Source organism: Stenella coeruleoalba (assembly GCF_951394435.1).
Source record: "Stenella coeruleoalba genome assembly, chromosome: 1".
In the NCBI taxonomy this organism is placed as follows: domain Eukaryota; kingdom Metazoa; phylum Chordata; class Mammalia; order Artiodactyla; family Delphinidae; genus Stenella; species Stenella coeruleoalba.
This window is the reverse complement of record NC_137169.1, coordinates 98437768-98453289: the sequence shown is the minus strand read 5'-3', so window position 1 is coordinate 98453289 and position 15522 is coordinate 98437768. Positions and strand designations below refer to the sequence as shown.

Here is a 15522-nt window from a genome sequence, read left to right as displayed (position 1 = left end):
ACAAATTGGACTTCATCAAAATGAAAAACTTATGCTCTTAAAAAGATACAATTAAGAGTATGAAATGACAAGCCACAGACCGGGAGAAAATATTTGCAAGGCGTATTAAAGTATCTGAATCCAGATATATAAGGAATGCTCAAAACTCAGTAATGAGAATACAGCTCAATTTAAAAAATGGACAGAAGATCTGAACAAATATTTTATGAGGAAAACAACACAGATGGCAAATAATCTCATGGAAAGATGCTCAACATCATTAGTCAATAGGGAAATGCAAACTAAAACTGCAATGAGATATTACATACCTATTAGAACGCTAAAATTAAAATGACTGGCCATATCAAGTGTTGGTAAAGATGTGGAGCAAATGGAACTCTTATACATGTTGGTGGGATGTAAATGGTAAAACTACTTTGGAAAACAGTTTGGCAGTTTCCTAAAAAGTTAAACATATTCCATTCCATTTCTAGGTATTCATCCAAAAGAAATAAAAGCACATGTCCATACAAAGCCTTATATATGAATGTTCATAGCAGCTTTATTTGCAATAGTCCAGGACTGGAAACAATGTAAATGTTCACTAACAGATGAACAGACAAAACAAACTGTGGTACATACATACAATGGACACTACTTGGTAATAAAAGGAATGAACTATCAATAAAACATCAACATGGATCTCAAGATAATTATGCTGAGTCAAAGAACCAGGCCCCCCCCCCCCCAAAAAAAGGTTACGTTCTGTATGATTCTACTTATATAAAATTCCAGAAAATGTAAACTAATCTTTAGAGGATTAGTGGTTTTGGGGCGGGGGTGTGTGTGTGGGGAAGGTTAGCTAAAGGGGTTGCAAAGGGGCACAAGGAAAATTTGAGGGGTGATGGATATGTGTACTATCTTTTTTTTTGTTTTTTTTTGGAGTACGCGGGCCTCTCACTGTTGTGGCCTCTCCCACTGCGGAGCACAGGCTCCAGACATGCAGGCTCAGCGGCCGTGGCTCATGGGCCCAGCCGCTCCACGGCATGTGGGATCTTCCCGGACCGGGGCACGAACCCGTGTCCTCTGCAACGGCAGGCGGACTCTCAACCACTGCGCCACTAGGGAAGCCCCATGTGTACTATCTTGATTGTAGTAATGGTTTCATGTGGGATACGTATATCAAAACATCAATTTGTATATATTAGATATATGCAGCTTATTGTATGTCAATTTTACCTCAATAAAGTGAAATAAAAAAACCAAAATATAACAAATATGTCAAATCGAGCAACAGAGAAGCAAAGAAATCAATGGAAAAAAAATCAATTTGAAAAGTTTCCAGTGTCTGTACTTCCTGTTTTCATTATAAAGAGAAAGAGAAGGGAATGCAGTATGACATCTGTTCCATGCCCCACAGTACACCCATAACCCTTGCCAGCTGTCTCAAAATACATGCTTTTAGTTGTGAGAGTGGGGATGGATCAACTCAAAACCATCAATTCCCATAAGAAAAACAAGCTACAGCGCAAGCCCTTCTGATAACAAAGATTTAATTTAAAATGCTCATCTTTCTTATGAAGGACAGCATATTATCAGTACATCTTGCTTTATGGAATATACCTTTGTTCCTAAATGGATGAACTTTAAAACTTATGTTCTAATAATAATAACTAACAGTAAATGAGCACAGAGTATGTCGATTAGCATGTGCTATCTCATTTAATTCTTGTGATAACCGTACCATTCTACCGTATGGCTTAACAGGGTAAGTAACTGGTCTATGATCACACAGCAATTAAATGGCAGAGTTCAAACCTAGGTATGTCTGATATGAAAGCTCATGCTCTTAACAGCTACACTTAACTGAATGCTCTAGTTGATAGTTTTGTAGAGTGCCTAGTAATTATCTTTATGCTTCTTTTTTGAAAAGCTAGGATTTCATGTATGCACATTACTCAGAGAGTAGGAATAAAAAGTATCAGCAATTCCAACTATATAAAACACACAAAAACTTGGCCCCAAATGGCCACTGATTAATTCCCTTCTAAAACATGTTTCATAGTAAAGGCTATGAATGTAAATCTAAAAACTCCATAATTCAATTCCCTAAATAAAGTTCTACTTGCTTCTTAATATCCCAGTTCTTATCCATGCAGAAACTGGACTTCTTTCAGTTATAAGCTTATGTTCATGTGATGTTTATTAAAGATTTAAACTACCTACTCCAATCCTAAAAGCTCTTCCTAAAAACATCTATCAAAATGGGATCATTTTTTTTGGTCAAAGAATTGTTAGGTCCAGGCTTATGGGTGACAAAGAATGCTTCAACTTTGAGTACATTTAAGTATATTTATGGATCTGTTTTTTTTTTTTTAATGCAAACACACCTGACAAGCTTACTAGTATAGGACAATGCATGTTTTTTGCTAAATTCAATTTTACTTTCCTCATCTCAGACCAGCCTTTATAATAATCTGCTTCCATAATAAGCACAAGGCCATGACCAAAAGCAGATGTCAGATTCAATCTACAGTGAACTTGTATTTGTATTTTTCTTGAGCCACAGCACCTTCCATAGCTTTTGTTTGTTCTATATTTTTGGCACTGCCACAAGATCCTCATAATCATTATTATTTTAAGAATATTTTTGGCAAACGTAAATCATTTATTGTTAACACAGACACATATGTAACATTTAGATTTTTTATTTTTAATTCTGGCTGTTTAAAAAACTCACAGTAGTTAAATATTACAGTCTCATACTCTAAATATATTTCTAACTTTGTCCTGTCTACAACATTTTTGTCTGTAAATTTTCTTGCCTGGGGAATTCTCCAATGGCCTTTGGCCAAAACCAACAAAGTTATATCCTAGACGTTAAAAGAGTTATACCTGTTTTATGACTGAGGTATCAGTGGAAAGGAATTCAAGACTCTTTAAGCTAATTCTATGTGAAAGTTATACTTTACCATTTATTATTGCAGAAGCAATTTAAAGAATGCTTTAAAATAAAATGATACTAATACAGGGTAGATTCTACTTAGTCATAGCTAAGTGTAGTCTGCATCAGATCTGACACATGCAGATATAATATACCCAATGTGGAACACTCAAACTATTTAATCTGACTTTTTATTGGCAGTCAATTCTATTTTCCAAATTTTAAAAATTAAGGTTCCCTCATCTTCTTCTAGAGTAGTCAGACCCTGCTGGGAAGCTTTTCCTAGATTTTCTTAGAATTAATGAACCGGGCCTCTCTTGCTGAACTGTGTGGTTCCACCCCAAACTCCCCTGGACAGTTCATGAGCAATGTAATCTGTTTTCACTGTGGAAGGGATTCCCATAGTGTTCTCATTCATGAACATAAAGTGGTCAGGTCAAAGGGAGAGACTTTCATGAATAAGGCTTTTCTCTGATGTAATCCCTCCTAAAATAGAAAATCACTTTATATAAAGTTCAATTAGGACCAAATACTGTATAAATGGCCTCTGTAACAATTAGACTTCAAATACAGAAGAGGCTGAATATTACATTATTTTCTATTGACTTCTCTGGTTCTATGCCAAACATGTCTAGGCTGCAACAGAAGAGTGAGGAGGCTCACTCTTCTGTAAAATTTTGGGGAGAAAAAGAATTATGGGGGCTCTACAAGGGTGTAGTTGCAATCTGAAACTTTGCAGACATTTTGGAAAATGAATGAAGCTCTTTTACAATTATAACTTTATAGGTAGGATTTACTTACAAATTACAGGAACTTTTATAATACATCCTTATATAAATCTAACCCTTGCCAATGTGACCTACTATTTATTTAACAGCAACAGTGAACCATATGGTTTTGTTCAGAGATGCAAGATTAAAGAATAGATTTTATGTCCAAGAAAAATCTCTTTTAAAGGTAAGGAGAAAAAAGATAAGCTTTTTTTACTTAAACATAAAGGAAAAACCAATCAAAGCTATTTAGGACAAAGACCAAAACCTTTTCAATCAACTAAGCATGAATTAAGAAAGAATACTAAAAGGAAGAAAATTAGTGAGCTGTCATATTAGTCCAAGAAGAGCAAGTGTTTGCTGTTAAGCAAGAGCTATATAGAAAAAATGCAGTGAAATCTTGACATACTACAGAACCAAAAACAAACAAAAAAACCCAAGCCAAAACAAAAACCTACTCCACAAATAAAACAAGATTTCATTTTAACTTTAAGAATCTGGTACGGCAGTTGCTTTTCTCAAAGGACTGAAACAATTTTGACCCCCAGCTGCTACTTATTTTATCTAACAATAGACTATTTAAAGATGTATTACTTCTGGTGAAGCTATTCATTTCACCTAAACTGCCTATAGTTTAAGCCTCAGAAGAGAACTTTGCCACTTATAGGCTGTATGCACAGACTAAATACAACACTTGTGCCTGATTCTGAATGGTATCTTATATCAAAATGCTCTCTTAATTATAGCTCTTGCTTCTCAAGCTGCTCTTTCAACTTGTCAGAAGCTGCCTAAAGTAACTAAAATTGGATTCACGCAGAAAAAATTTTTTTTTAGGAAAACATATGCAACAAGCACCTTAGCATCTGTTAACATTAAAACCAGAAGGCAGTCTGTTTAAGCACACATAAGGCAGGCTGTAAAATTTAATAATTCACAACATTCATTTTGAAATATTATGGCAATCTTTTAAAACAATGGCATATATTTCATCTGTTCAACAACTATTTATTGAGCATCTATATGCTCAATAAAACAAACATAAAGCTCCACAGGTTTGTATCATTTCTAAAGCTAAAAAGCAAAGAGAAAAATAAGGTCATCCTCTAATTTTTCTGTTACAGGCAGCCATTCCCCAACCCCTACCCCAATTATGAGAGGGTTGAGGCCCAGAAGTTTTTGTATAAGTCAACTGCGATATTTACAGGAAACTTCTTCCTGGAGTCCCAGTGTAAACAGGGACAGATCCTCAGGTGAGTCTATTTATTTAACACACGCTGCCAAGCTATTGTAGTTTTCTAAAATCGGATTGCTATTTATAATAATGCTGCTCCTGGAAAATGCTTTCTGAGCTCTAAAAGGACACGAACAATGCACTTTCTAGTTCAGCCTGGGCAGTGGAACTCTTCCAGGTCTAGGCTGATAATTCCTGTGGAGAGGAGAGCCAGAGGTCTCAGATGAGAAGAAGGGAAGGAAGTAGGAAAAACAACAGGCATTAGGAGTGAGGATTAGGAATGAACTCAAACTTTCCTCAATCCTTCTTTTTCTTTTCTCTTGATCGATCAGATAAACATGTGAAAATAAATGGGAGGGTGTCCTGGGTTTAATCAGGTTAGGACTACTGGTAATAGTGGGATGGGGTTATGAGAAATAGAATAGTTTTCAGGGACGTACAGGGAAAGGATGAGAAATCCCCAATAGTGACAAAAGGGGAAGACCGGTGGATGTGGCAGAAATGAGTCACCAAGCAGAGGGAACATTTTTATGTAATATATGTTGGCAGGGGAGTCATTGAAAAGCCAGGCACTGTTGAGGGCACACTAGAGACATCAATTCAAACGATTAGCTACTACTGACTGTTCCTTGGATATGGGGTACATGATATGTACTGAGAAAATATAAATAAAGGGAGAAGAAGAAATGAATCCTACACTGTTGGAGTATTTGTAATGCCATGCAAATTATGATGTTACACAGAAATACTAGTTATTAATCATTTCTTTTTAATACAGACAAGGAAGCTTTGTTTCAGACAGACTGAATGACTTTACCAAGGTCACACAGTCATGGTTAGTGGCACGACAGGCAAAGACTCGGGCAATGAACTTTATCATGTGACTAGACATGTGTCAAAGCCATAAGCAGATGATCCCCAGGGACACCATGCAAAACAAGACTGAAGTAAGTGGGAAAAGGAAAATAAGTCAGACTCTACCCCCATACCAGAAGGGAACTGCCTCATGCACTCCGGAGAAATACTCCGTATCACACATTACAAAGCTCTAAGGGAAAACAAAAAAGCAATAGTTTTCGGCAGAGACTATGCTTTCTTCAGCATGCCCAAGTCTCATCTTCTTTGGCCATTTCTCCTCACCTATGGGGGTATCATCTTCCTACTACTCACACAGATAGCCTTAAGCTCTTTTCTTCCCCTCTCCAAATCTGATTTCAAGACAGATTGGGAAACGTCCTTACCAAGGTGTAAAAGATTCAAGACCCTTTAAAGGAGTTATGCCCTCTTGATCTTTTTTTTTTTTATGTAGACTTTTTTAGAGTAGTTTTGGGTTCACAGCAAAATTGAGTGGAAAGTAGAGTTGCCATCTACCACCCCCCAGCCCCGTGTATTTTAACAGATATCAAATACTGAAAAAAAAGCAAGGATTTATAATCTGGGATCTAGGGAATCTATTCACTGTCTTAATGGGGTCCTTGATCTATCAGATATTATATCCTGAATTATGGTATATGTGTGTATATAGATTTTTTAGGAAACAGGTCTCATCAAGTTCTCAAGGGGTTGGCATTCAGAAACAGCTAATGCTACTAAGCTAAAGAATGAAGTTCAAAGTCTAGACATCAGGTAGAGAGACTAAAGGAACTATGTGGAGGCAGAAAGGCTTCATCAGTGTCCCCAAATCATACCATACAGGTGGCTGCTATAGCAAGTATTGATATATATACCCAGGCCTCTCAACTTCAACTGGAGCTATAGAAATATCCTAGTTAACCAATGATATGGCTTTCAAATATATGATGACCACTCTCTCTCTCTCTTTTTTTTTTAAACATACCTTTAAAGCTTCTATAACAAGGTCCCTTGCTTCAAGCTCTCCTTCAAGAATACTGAATAGTGTTAGGAGTTCTGGCTTGCTGAGTTTTTCCAGATTCATCCTGAAAGCCTAAAACAAGGACAATAATCAGACAATCTTCAGAAGACAGAGTTAATTTGATACTATTAAAGAAAAAATAAAGTGAGACAGATGAGAAAAGAGCAACAATTAGAGTAGAAAATACTTTAAGAAAGGAAATGGTTATAATTAAATGGAAAAATAAGAACTTTCTGAGTTAATCATAAACTGAGCAGTAACAGAAAATAAAATTCATTTTAATTATTGATTTCATCACCATTCACAAAGATCAAATTTTCATCATTTTTCCTCCAGGCATATATACAAACATCCTAGAAGGTCTCAGAAAGAATTAATCACTAATTTTGTTCACTAGAAGTTCAGGTAAAATTTTGTTACAATGAATACTATTTCAATGAAAAATTGTTTGACCACGAAAAGATATCCCAGTTTTAGATAACTAAATTCCAAAACTGTATATAAAACATTGTGGGATCCCTTTGAAACTGGCTGAAATGAATTTGAGCAAAGATAATGTTTGGTGGGAGTATGGGAGAAATTTTTCTTTTAAATTGTCTACTTTCACAGAGAACATCTATCACAATATTTATATTTCATATAGTAAAATAAGACTTAAATGCAACCATGTACAAATGTACTTTTAAATGACTGCTTAAAATATATTGTTTAAACATCTTAATTGGCCAGGCTACTATAAACTGAATTTATTTGACTTAACAAGTTCACATTTCTATGAAATCTTGCATCTTTTAAAATATGTTAAATGGCAAATTACATGGCACAAACTCAGTCCTTTCCATAAGATTAATTTCTCACAAACCACACATAGATAGAAGCTAGAAGGCGTACAATCTTGGAAGGATCTTCTGACCATTGTGTATGGTAAGATACATTTCATAACTTCTAAAGTACAGCAAGTACTATTTTCCCTCTCCCACTCTTTACTTCTAAATTGCCACTCTCATACAGTTTTTTTTTTTTTAAAGTGAATCACAACATGACTAGTTCACACACCCTCCAGCAACTCCCAACTCCTATGAGCACATTAAATTTTAGGAGGCACACAAAAGAGGCATTGATTCCTTCCAGAGCTACTGCCTTTAAGCGAATGAGAGCGTGTAGAAAATGCATACTTCACTGTGTTGTTAGATGTTGCTCCAGAACACACTGTACAAATCTTTTGCCACATGGTAAAACATGTTTAATGTAACTTCAGCTCTAACTGCTAACTTTCTAACTGGTGAGGGTCAGCGACTAGTAAGCGATTCTCACATTCTCACTTCAGTATTAGAGAGCCCTCACAACAGTTACTTTAAAAATAAGAGCTAAAAAAAAATTAAAAAAACAACAAATCTAATAAAGCTACACTTAACATAAGATGGTATGCTGGAAAAAACACATGGCTTTGCAGTCAGATAGATGCCAGGTCAACATCTTCCTAGTTGTGTGACTGGGCAAGTTTTCTGATTCTCAGTTTTCTTACCTGTGAAAGTGAAATGATGATCTCTAACTCATAGGACTGTTGTAAAGATTGAGTTAATAAATATAAAACATCTTGCCAAGTTCCTGATAGAAGCTGATCAATGGTTTAATTATTAAGAACTACTATCCTCTCTCACTTTCCAAAAGAATTCCAAGAAAGGCATTACCAACATTGGGGGCAGCCAAGATCAATTACTTCAGAAATAAGTGACTTTGGCTGCTCTTTTGTAGTTGGGAACCACAAATGAAGAAGGATGATAGCATCCTGGAGTGAATAATGATGAGGAATTTAAACTACCATTTGAGTCACACTGGTTTCTTAGATGAAACCCTTCCCCCAATTCCTGATGGTTTCATGTTTTAATCTCTCTCAAGGAGATCATAAGGCAGAGAAAAAATCCTATCATTTTATTCCTTTTTTCACCCCTCCCCTGATATTAAGCAGAATAATGGGCACTTGGTAAAGGCGCTCCATAAATACCAACTGCACTGAGTACATCAACTAGGAATAGAGCTAAAAATGATAGCGTTTACACATATTACTTTTTTTCCTTCAATATCTTTATACTCCTTAAATATTCTCATTTAGAAATCTAAAAACTGTGGCTTAAAGATGCAGTGTGATATAATAAAATATAATAGACCGGGAGTGAAGAGTATAGAATTTTAGTCTCAGCTCTGCTACTAAACAGCTATATGGCTTTGAGGAAAAAAAATTACCTAGTTGCTCTGGCATTGAGTTTCCTCACAGGTAAAATAAAACAGACTAGATAGTCTCTAAAGTCCTTCATGGTTCCATTCTAAGCTTTCATGAGTGAAAATCAAGAATTACTTGTTAGAGAAATCAATTAAATAAAAATTACAGGTAAATATACAAAGAACTAAAACAGATTGTACCTAAATCAGTTTTTGATCTGTTGTGATAAATATACATCCTCATAAAAGAGTGAAATTGAAACAATCTTAAGTCACTTTAATTATAAAACAGTCTAGCCTAGGCAAGAAAAAATTCTATTCTTTGTCAATGGCATAAAGATCAATATTCGTGTTACCTCTACACTTGTAAATAACTTCTGCACACAAATGTTAATATCTGGAACATTTTGCTAATGTATCAACTTATTTAGCTTGGTGTCTACATGAAATAAATATAATACAAATACAACACAGGAGGGAAAAAAAGGGCCATAGCTGTGTAATTCAAACCCGAGAGGTCTGTTTTTGCATATTCCTATAACCATTCTTTATAAATATTAAAATTTAGTTCTTTGCTGCCCTTTACATTTGAATCTAATTTTAACACACAACACATTGCAGAACTTTTTGTCTGAAATATAAATGAACGATAGTAAAACTGCATTATGTTTTAGTATGGCAGTGATATTCCTGGGGGTGGTATGAGGGTGGGGATGGGGATGGGAGTGATACTGACCTGATAACTGGCAGTCACACTTTAGTCCTCAAGTATAAATTCTTAAGGTTTTCTTCAGTTAAAATTTGGGAAAATTGACAAATATATTTAAAATGTCGTCAGCATGGTGGAAAAATGTCCAATGCTGCAAAATAATAAGAAATTTATTGTCTATGTGACCATACTATAAACAATTGGTAAATCCCAAGAATGTCAACTGTCATTATAGCTGATGAAGCCTGACAGCTGTTGGTTGATACAGACAAGAAAGAAGAAAATAGCCACTTCTTCAAGTTGAAGCTGAGTAATACAGCAAAAATATCAGGAATCTGACTTCCCTTTTGCAATCATAATTAGGGAAGGTGAGGTCTTTCAAAATCTTTTCACTGTCATTTCAAGAACTATTTTATGAATGTCACCAGAAGAAACTGACTTTCTCTCCCTGAATTGCTAAAAGCCTATTTGCTCGAAACACCATGACTTATGCACCATGCACTCAGATAAAAAAAAATAACATAATTACAACTGAACTTTTCAAACTGCCAAATTCGTGTAAGGAAAATTCTCATCCCCTCATCTCTTGCCAATCAATAAACAAACAAATCAATCTGTCACCACCTCAACTTTGTAGGGCTTATTACTCATCCCAGATTCTACTTTTTCCCATTTATTTTCAAATATTAAATGTTGAATTATATGTAATTTTTGGTTTATGTTTTTCTAATAGTGTATTAGACCCTGCAAACTTAAAAAAAAAGATAGGCCCTAATTTTTATTTGATAAAACATAAATTTTGTCTTGTATTTAAGGTATTTAAAGTACCAAGTCCATTCGACTCCAATTTCTGCCAACATATAAATTATATGGTCTAAGATTTTCAGAAAAAGGCTGTTTCTAACTCCATATTCATTATCAGAAATATGACTGCCAGATTTCTGGCATGTCATATTGTAGTCTATAGACTCATTCTCCACTTATTTTCTAAATGAGCTGTTACTTGTCATTGTCCATTAAGTAACTGTGAAAGACAAGATCGTTTCAACCAGATGCTCAGCTCACTCCTTCCGGCAGAATCTCTCCAAGACCCAACTTTCCTTAGAGTTTAGATGTAGATATTTCTGCCTAAGGAATGCTACAGTCTATAAATTTGAAATAAAAACCACCTGTGGACAAGTTGTCTGTATATATTATCATACACTGTGGTACAGCTAGCTGTAGCTATATTAAGCTTTATAGTTTTCTCAATTAAAAAAATATATAAACGTATATAATAAAAAGTTACACATATTTTAATACCCTGGAAAACTGAGCCTATTTATAGACTAAGTATAAAACTTGTTTTTAAGTTATTAATAAATGATTTCAAACATGAGTTTGCCCAGCTTACAATATGGTCTATTCACATGCTACTTCCCACCAAGTCAGGGCCAACAGCCAGGAGAGCATGAATCTCTCTTTTTTAAAAAAATACATTTATTTATTTATTTATGGCTGCATTGGGTCTTCATTGCTGTGCGGGTTTTCTCTAGTTGCGGCCAGCGGGGGCTACTCTTCGTTGTGATGCGCGGGCTTCTCATCGCGGTGGCTTCTCTTGTGGAGCTCGGGCTCTAGGCGTGCGGGCTTCAGTAGTTGTGGCGTGTGAGCTCAGTAGTTGTGGCTCACGGGATCTGGAGGGCAGGCTCGGTAGCTGTGGCGCACGGGCTTAGTTGCTCCGCGGCATGTGGGATCTTCCCGGACCAGGGCTTGAACCCGTGTCCCACTGCACCACCAGGGAAGTCCATGAATCTCTTCTGTATGAACTTCCATGTGCCAACAGCCACAAGAATTATGGGTATCGAGGACACTGGCTCTGCACCTCCTGAACAACAGTGCTCATTTTGCCACGGAGGTATGCTGCTCTGGCTTGGGCTCTGTTCATTTTATTCTAGCCTTTTCCCTTGACCCAGCATCCACTCATTCTGGTTCTGGTTGTGCCTCTTCCTTCTTGAGGAAGTCTCAGCTTTTGCTCTGGAACTCATTGTTTGATAGCAGGCATTGTTGCCTTTTTACCACATGGAGATTGGGTGGCAGAAAAAGAAACACCCCAGTTTCTACAGCTATGTAAGGAGTAAGGCAGGGCAGGGTGGAGTACACGTAGATGTTTGTCTATCTAGTATCTGGGTTTCTGTATGTCTTTATGTGGAACTGAAGGCTTTATTTCTATGTGGTGGGTGATGTGGGACAAGAAAGAGAAAACACATTTTTAAGGTGAATCTCAGATATTTCTGAACATAGAAGCACCTCAAAAAAACCTACATAAATCTTTTTTTAAAAATCCATTTGGCTAGCACCAAAAAAAAAAAGAAATCAGTTATTTTACCCAGGAGACCACTCTTGCAAAACTGGATAAAAATCACTTCTTTACTATATACTCAGATATCAGATTAAAGAAATTTATACTTGGGCTACAACTGACTAAGATTCAGGCCATTCAGTAAGTTTTTAGTGTCAGTGATAAGGTATTAGCACGGATGTAAAGCAAACTTGCTCCAATTATGTAAAGACTCTTTCCAGTACATATAAACAAAACCAAAATTTGGGAGGCCAGTTAATTCTAAAAATTCAAAGAGTCAACACTGACATACAAAGTGGCTGTTTTGACAGCTTTCCATTAGATAATGTACTTCCTTAAAAATCCAGTATATATGAAATTTAAAAAAATAAACATGTCACATTTATAAATACCAAATCTAAAATGGACAAAAGTGCACAGCTATTTTTAAAAAAATGTATCCAAAGCAACCTCCTATCTGAGGGCGGAAGGTGTTGACACATTACCTTGACTATCTCAAGATTTAAGCCTTCCCATCCTCTGGCACTTTTGGTTTTTCATAAAGGTTATTTATGCGTTTGGGGGTAAGAGAATGACAACATTCCAAATTGTACCTCTCATTCCACTTTTGGCATTTTAGGATTAGGTTAGTAAAGAAAAACATGTCAAAATATTATCAGAAAATAAATTTTCTGATCACGAAAGCAGATCTTTTGTACGTTTACTAAAGAGAGCTGTTTCTGCTATTATTATTTACAGATTCTAAAACCAACACAGAAAAACAAACCTTTTTACTGAATTCTACAATACTATGCAATAAAAGCTTTACTACAAATGTCAAATCAATCTTCTTTCAGTTGAAGGTAAAAGATATTATCTGAGTATTTGTATTCTTATGTGTCTATGTGTTACAACGTGTTATGGGCTAAATTGTGTCCTCTAACCCCAAAATTATACACTGAAGTCCTAATCCCCAGTACCCCCATAATGTGACTGTATTTGAAGACAGGGTCTTTAAAGAGGTAATTAAGTGAAAAATGAAGTCATGGGGGATTTCCCTGGTGGCGCAGTGGTTAAGAATCCACCTGCCAATGCAAGGGACACGGGACGAGTCCTGGTCTGGGAAGATCCCACATGCCGCGGAGCAACTAAGCCCGTGCGCCACAACTACTGAGCCTGTGCTCTAGAGCCTGCGAGCCACAACTACTGAAGCCCAACACCTAGAGCCTGTGCTTCACAACACGAGAAGCCACCACAATGAGAAGCCCGCGCACCGCAACAAAGAGTAGTCCCCACTTGCTGCAACTAGAGAAAGCCCGCGTGCAGCAATGAAGACCCAATGCAGCCACAAATAAATAAATTAATTAATTTTTAAAAAATGAGGTCATGGGATTCCCTGGTGGTCCAGTGGTTAAGACTCTGCGCTTCCACTGTGGGGGGGCATGGGTTCGATCCCTGGCCAGGGAACTAAGATTCTGCATGTTGTGTGGTGCAGCCAAAAAAAGAAAAAAAAAAAAAGAGGTCATTAGGGTAGTCCCTAATCTAATATGCCTGGTGTCCTTATAAGAAGAGGAAGTTGGACAAAAACGCGGGACAGGGAGAGACCATGTGAAGACACAGGGAGAAGATGGTCATTTAACAAGCCAAAGAGAGAGGCCTCAGAAGAAACCAATCCTGCTTACACATTGATTTCTGACTTCTAGCCTCCAGGATTGTGAGAAAATACATTTCTGTTGTTTAAGCCACCCAGTCTGTGGTACTTGTTATGGCAGCTCTAGCAAACTAATACAACATGCTAACCGTTCACTACTTTTAAAGACTATTACAGCAACTAGATCAAAGCCTTCCCCTTACCATGAGAGTGCCTGAACAAAGAATGCCCTGCTTTGTCTTATCAGTCTGCTTTTTCCAGCAACACTATGTATAGGATTATATAAAACAGAATGGTTTTGAAACAGTTTTGGAGATTGTAAATTTCAGGATCCTGAAATATAACATGAATAATGCACTTACAAAGAAATTACAACAGTGCTAAACGATTGAGGTGCTTGTTTATCCAATACTGTCAATATGGATTTTGAAGGAGGCCTCAAGAAACCAGTTCTGTAATAAAGCTGATTATTCTTTAAGATCAATACTTAAAATGCTTTCAGTACTCTACTCAAAGCTGATTCTAGGACACCAGATATTCTAGATTTATACTTAGTACAGAAATTAGTAATATAATTGAGCTTACCAATGTTAATCACCACTTCCTCAGAGTTTTACTTTTATTTGATTATTTTTTTCCTCAGAGTTTTCTAGAGTAGTTTTCTAAGAAGAATTCAAGCCTTAATAGCAATAATAAAAAAGATACATACTTTTTGAGCTAAACATAAACATGTTCCAGGCAGTGTTCTAAGTACTTGACATGTATTAATTCCGTCCTTACAACCTTAGGTGATAGATGCTATAACCATTATCAACAAGTTCATCATCATCATCATCCCCATTTTATGCAGATGGGAAAACTGAGGTACAAAGGCTAAATAACTTAAAGTCTCACATCTAGTATGTGGCAGAAATAGAATTTGAACCTAAGTAATTTGATTCCAGAGGCTTCCTTAGAAACCACTGCTACTTGGTAACCACTGTTCCCATCAGATTTTCTCATTTTATCAGCTAAAATGTGATTCACAGAGCTGGAAGGGACCTCAGAAATAATCTAATTTAGCACTCTCATTTTACAGATGAAAACTGAGGCCAGAGTTGTTAAGTGAATTACTGAAGATTATAGTTAAATAGTAAAATTATTAAGATCCAGTCTAATCCACTTTCTGGGACACCATGATGGATATCAGGGTTTTGTTTTGGTTAGCTCTGTTTTAAGCCTCATACATCTCTAGTGTATCTGTGTGTGTGTGTGTGAATGTCCGTCTCTCTTACTATGTGTGTACATCTGTTTCTATCATTGTCTCTTCTACATGTTGCCAACAACATTTATATACATCCTGAAGAAAGGGAGGAAGTGGCCTCATGCCCATAAACTAGCATTCAAACATCTCTCCCCCAAAATGAGGACATCTGGCACAACGCTATTAAAAACAGGTCTGTCTACCTAGATATCCGTTTACACCTTTGCAAGTATTCTCATCTGAGACAAGACCAAACCAGAAGAGCTACATTAGTTAAGCTACTGGAATGTACGTTAATGAAAATGAAGAATAGTTTTTACATTAACACATTTTTTCATTAAAATTAAAAATATGTCTTCTAATATCAGAAAATTACCAGCAGTATTTACCATTTCAGGTATATGTGTCAGTGGCTTTATTTATTTCAATGAAATTATAACATGATTTCATTGAAATACGTATATCTGTCTATATCATCTATCTGTCCATCATTCCCCTAAATTTCTGCTTTTCTGAAATAATGTCACCATGATTTGTAAAATACCACAATGAGGGAACAATAATATGTAGATTGATTTTATTTCC

At 36.2% G+C, this 15522-nt stretch overlaps 1 protein-coding gene across 2 annotated transcripts in view; it reads right to left on the bottom strand.

Annotated features, from left to right (window-relative positions):
• Nucleotides 1-15522, bottom strand: part of CTTNBP2NL (CTTNBP2 N-terminal like) — a 66658-nt gene that overhangs the window by 44949 nt on the left and 6187 nt on the right. Inside the window, exons 2-3 of one of the 2 annotated variants that reach the window (XM_079928480.1) lie at nucleotides 9754-9877; nucleotides 6762-6869 (exon numbers count right to left, since the gene is read on the bottom strand). In XM_079928480.1, coding sequence (XP_079784606.1) covers nucleotides 6762-6860 — 99 coding nt within the window. In that variant the 5' untranslated portion in view covers nucleotides 6861-6869; nucleotides 9754-9877. The remainder of the gene's footprint in view (nucleotides 1-6761; nucleotides 6870-9753; nucleotides 9878-15522) is intronic. The other variant, XM_079928481.1, reaches the window with a different exon arrangement.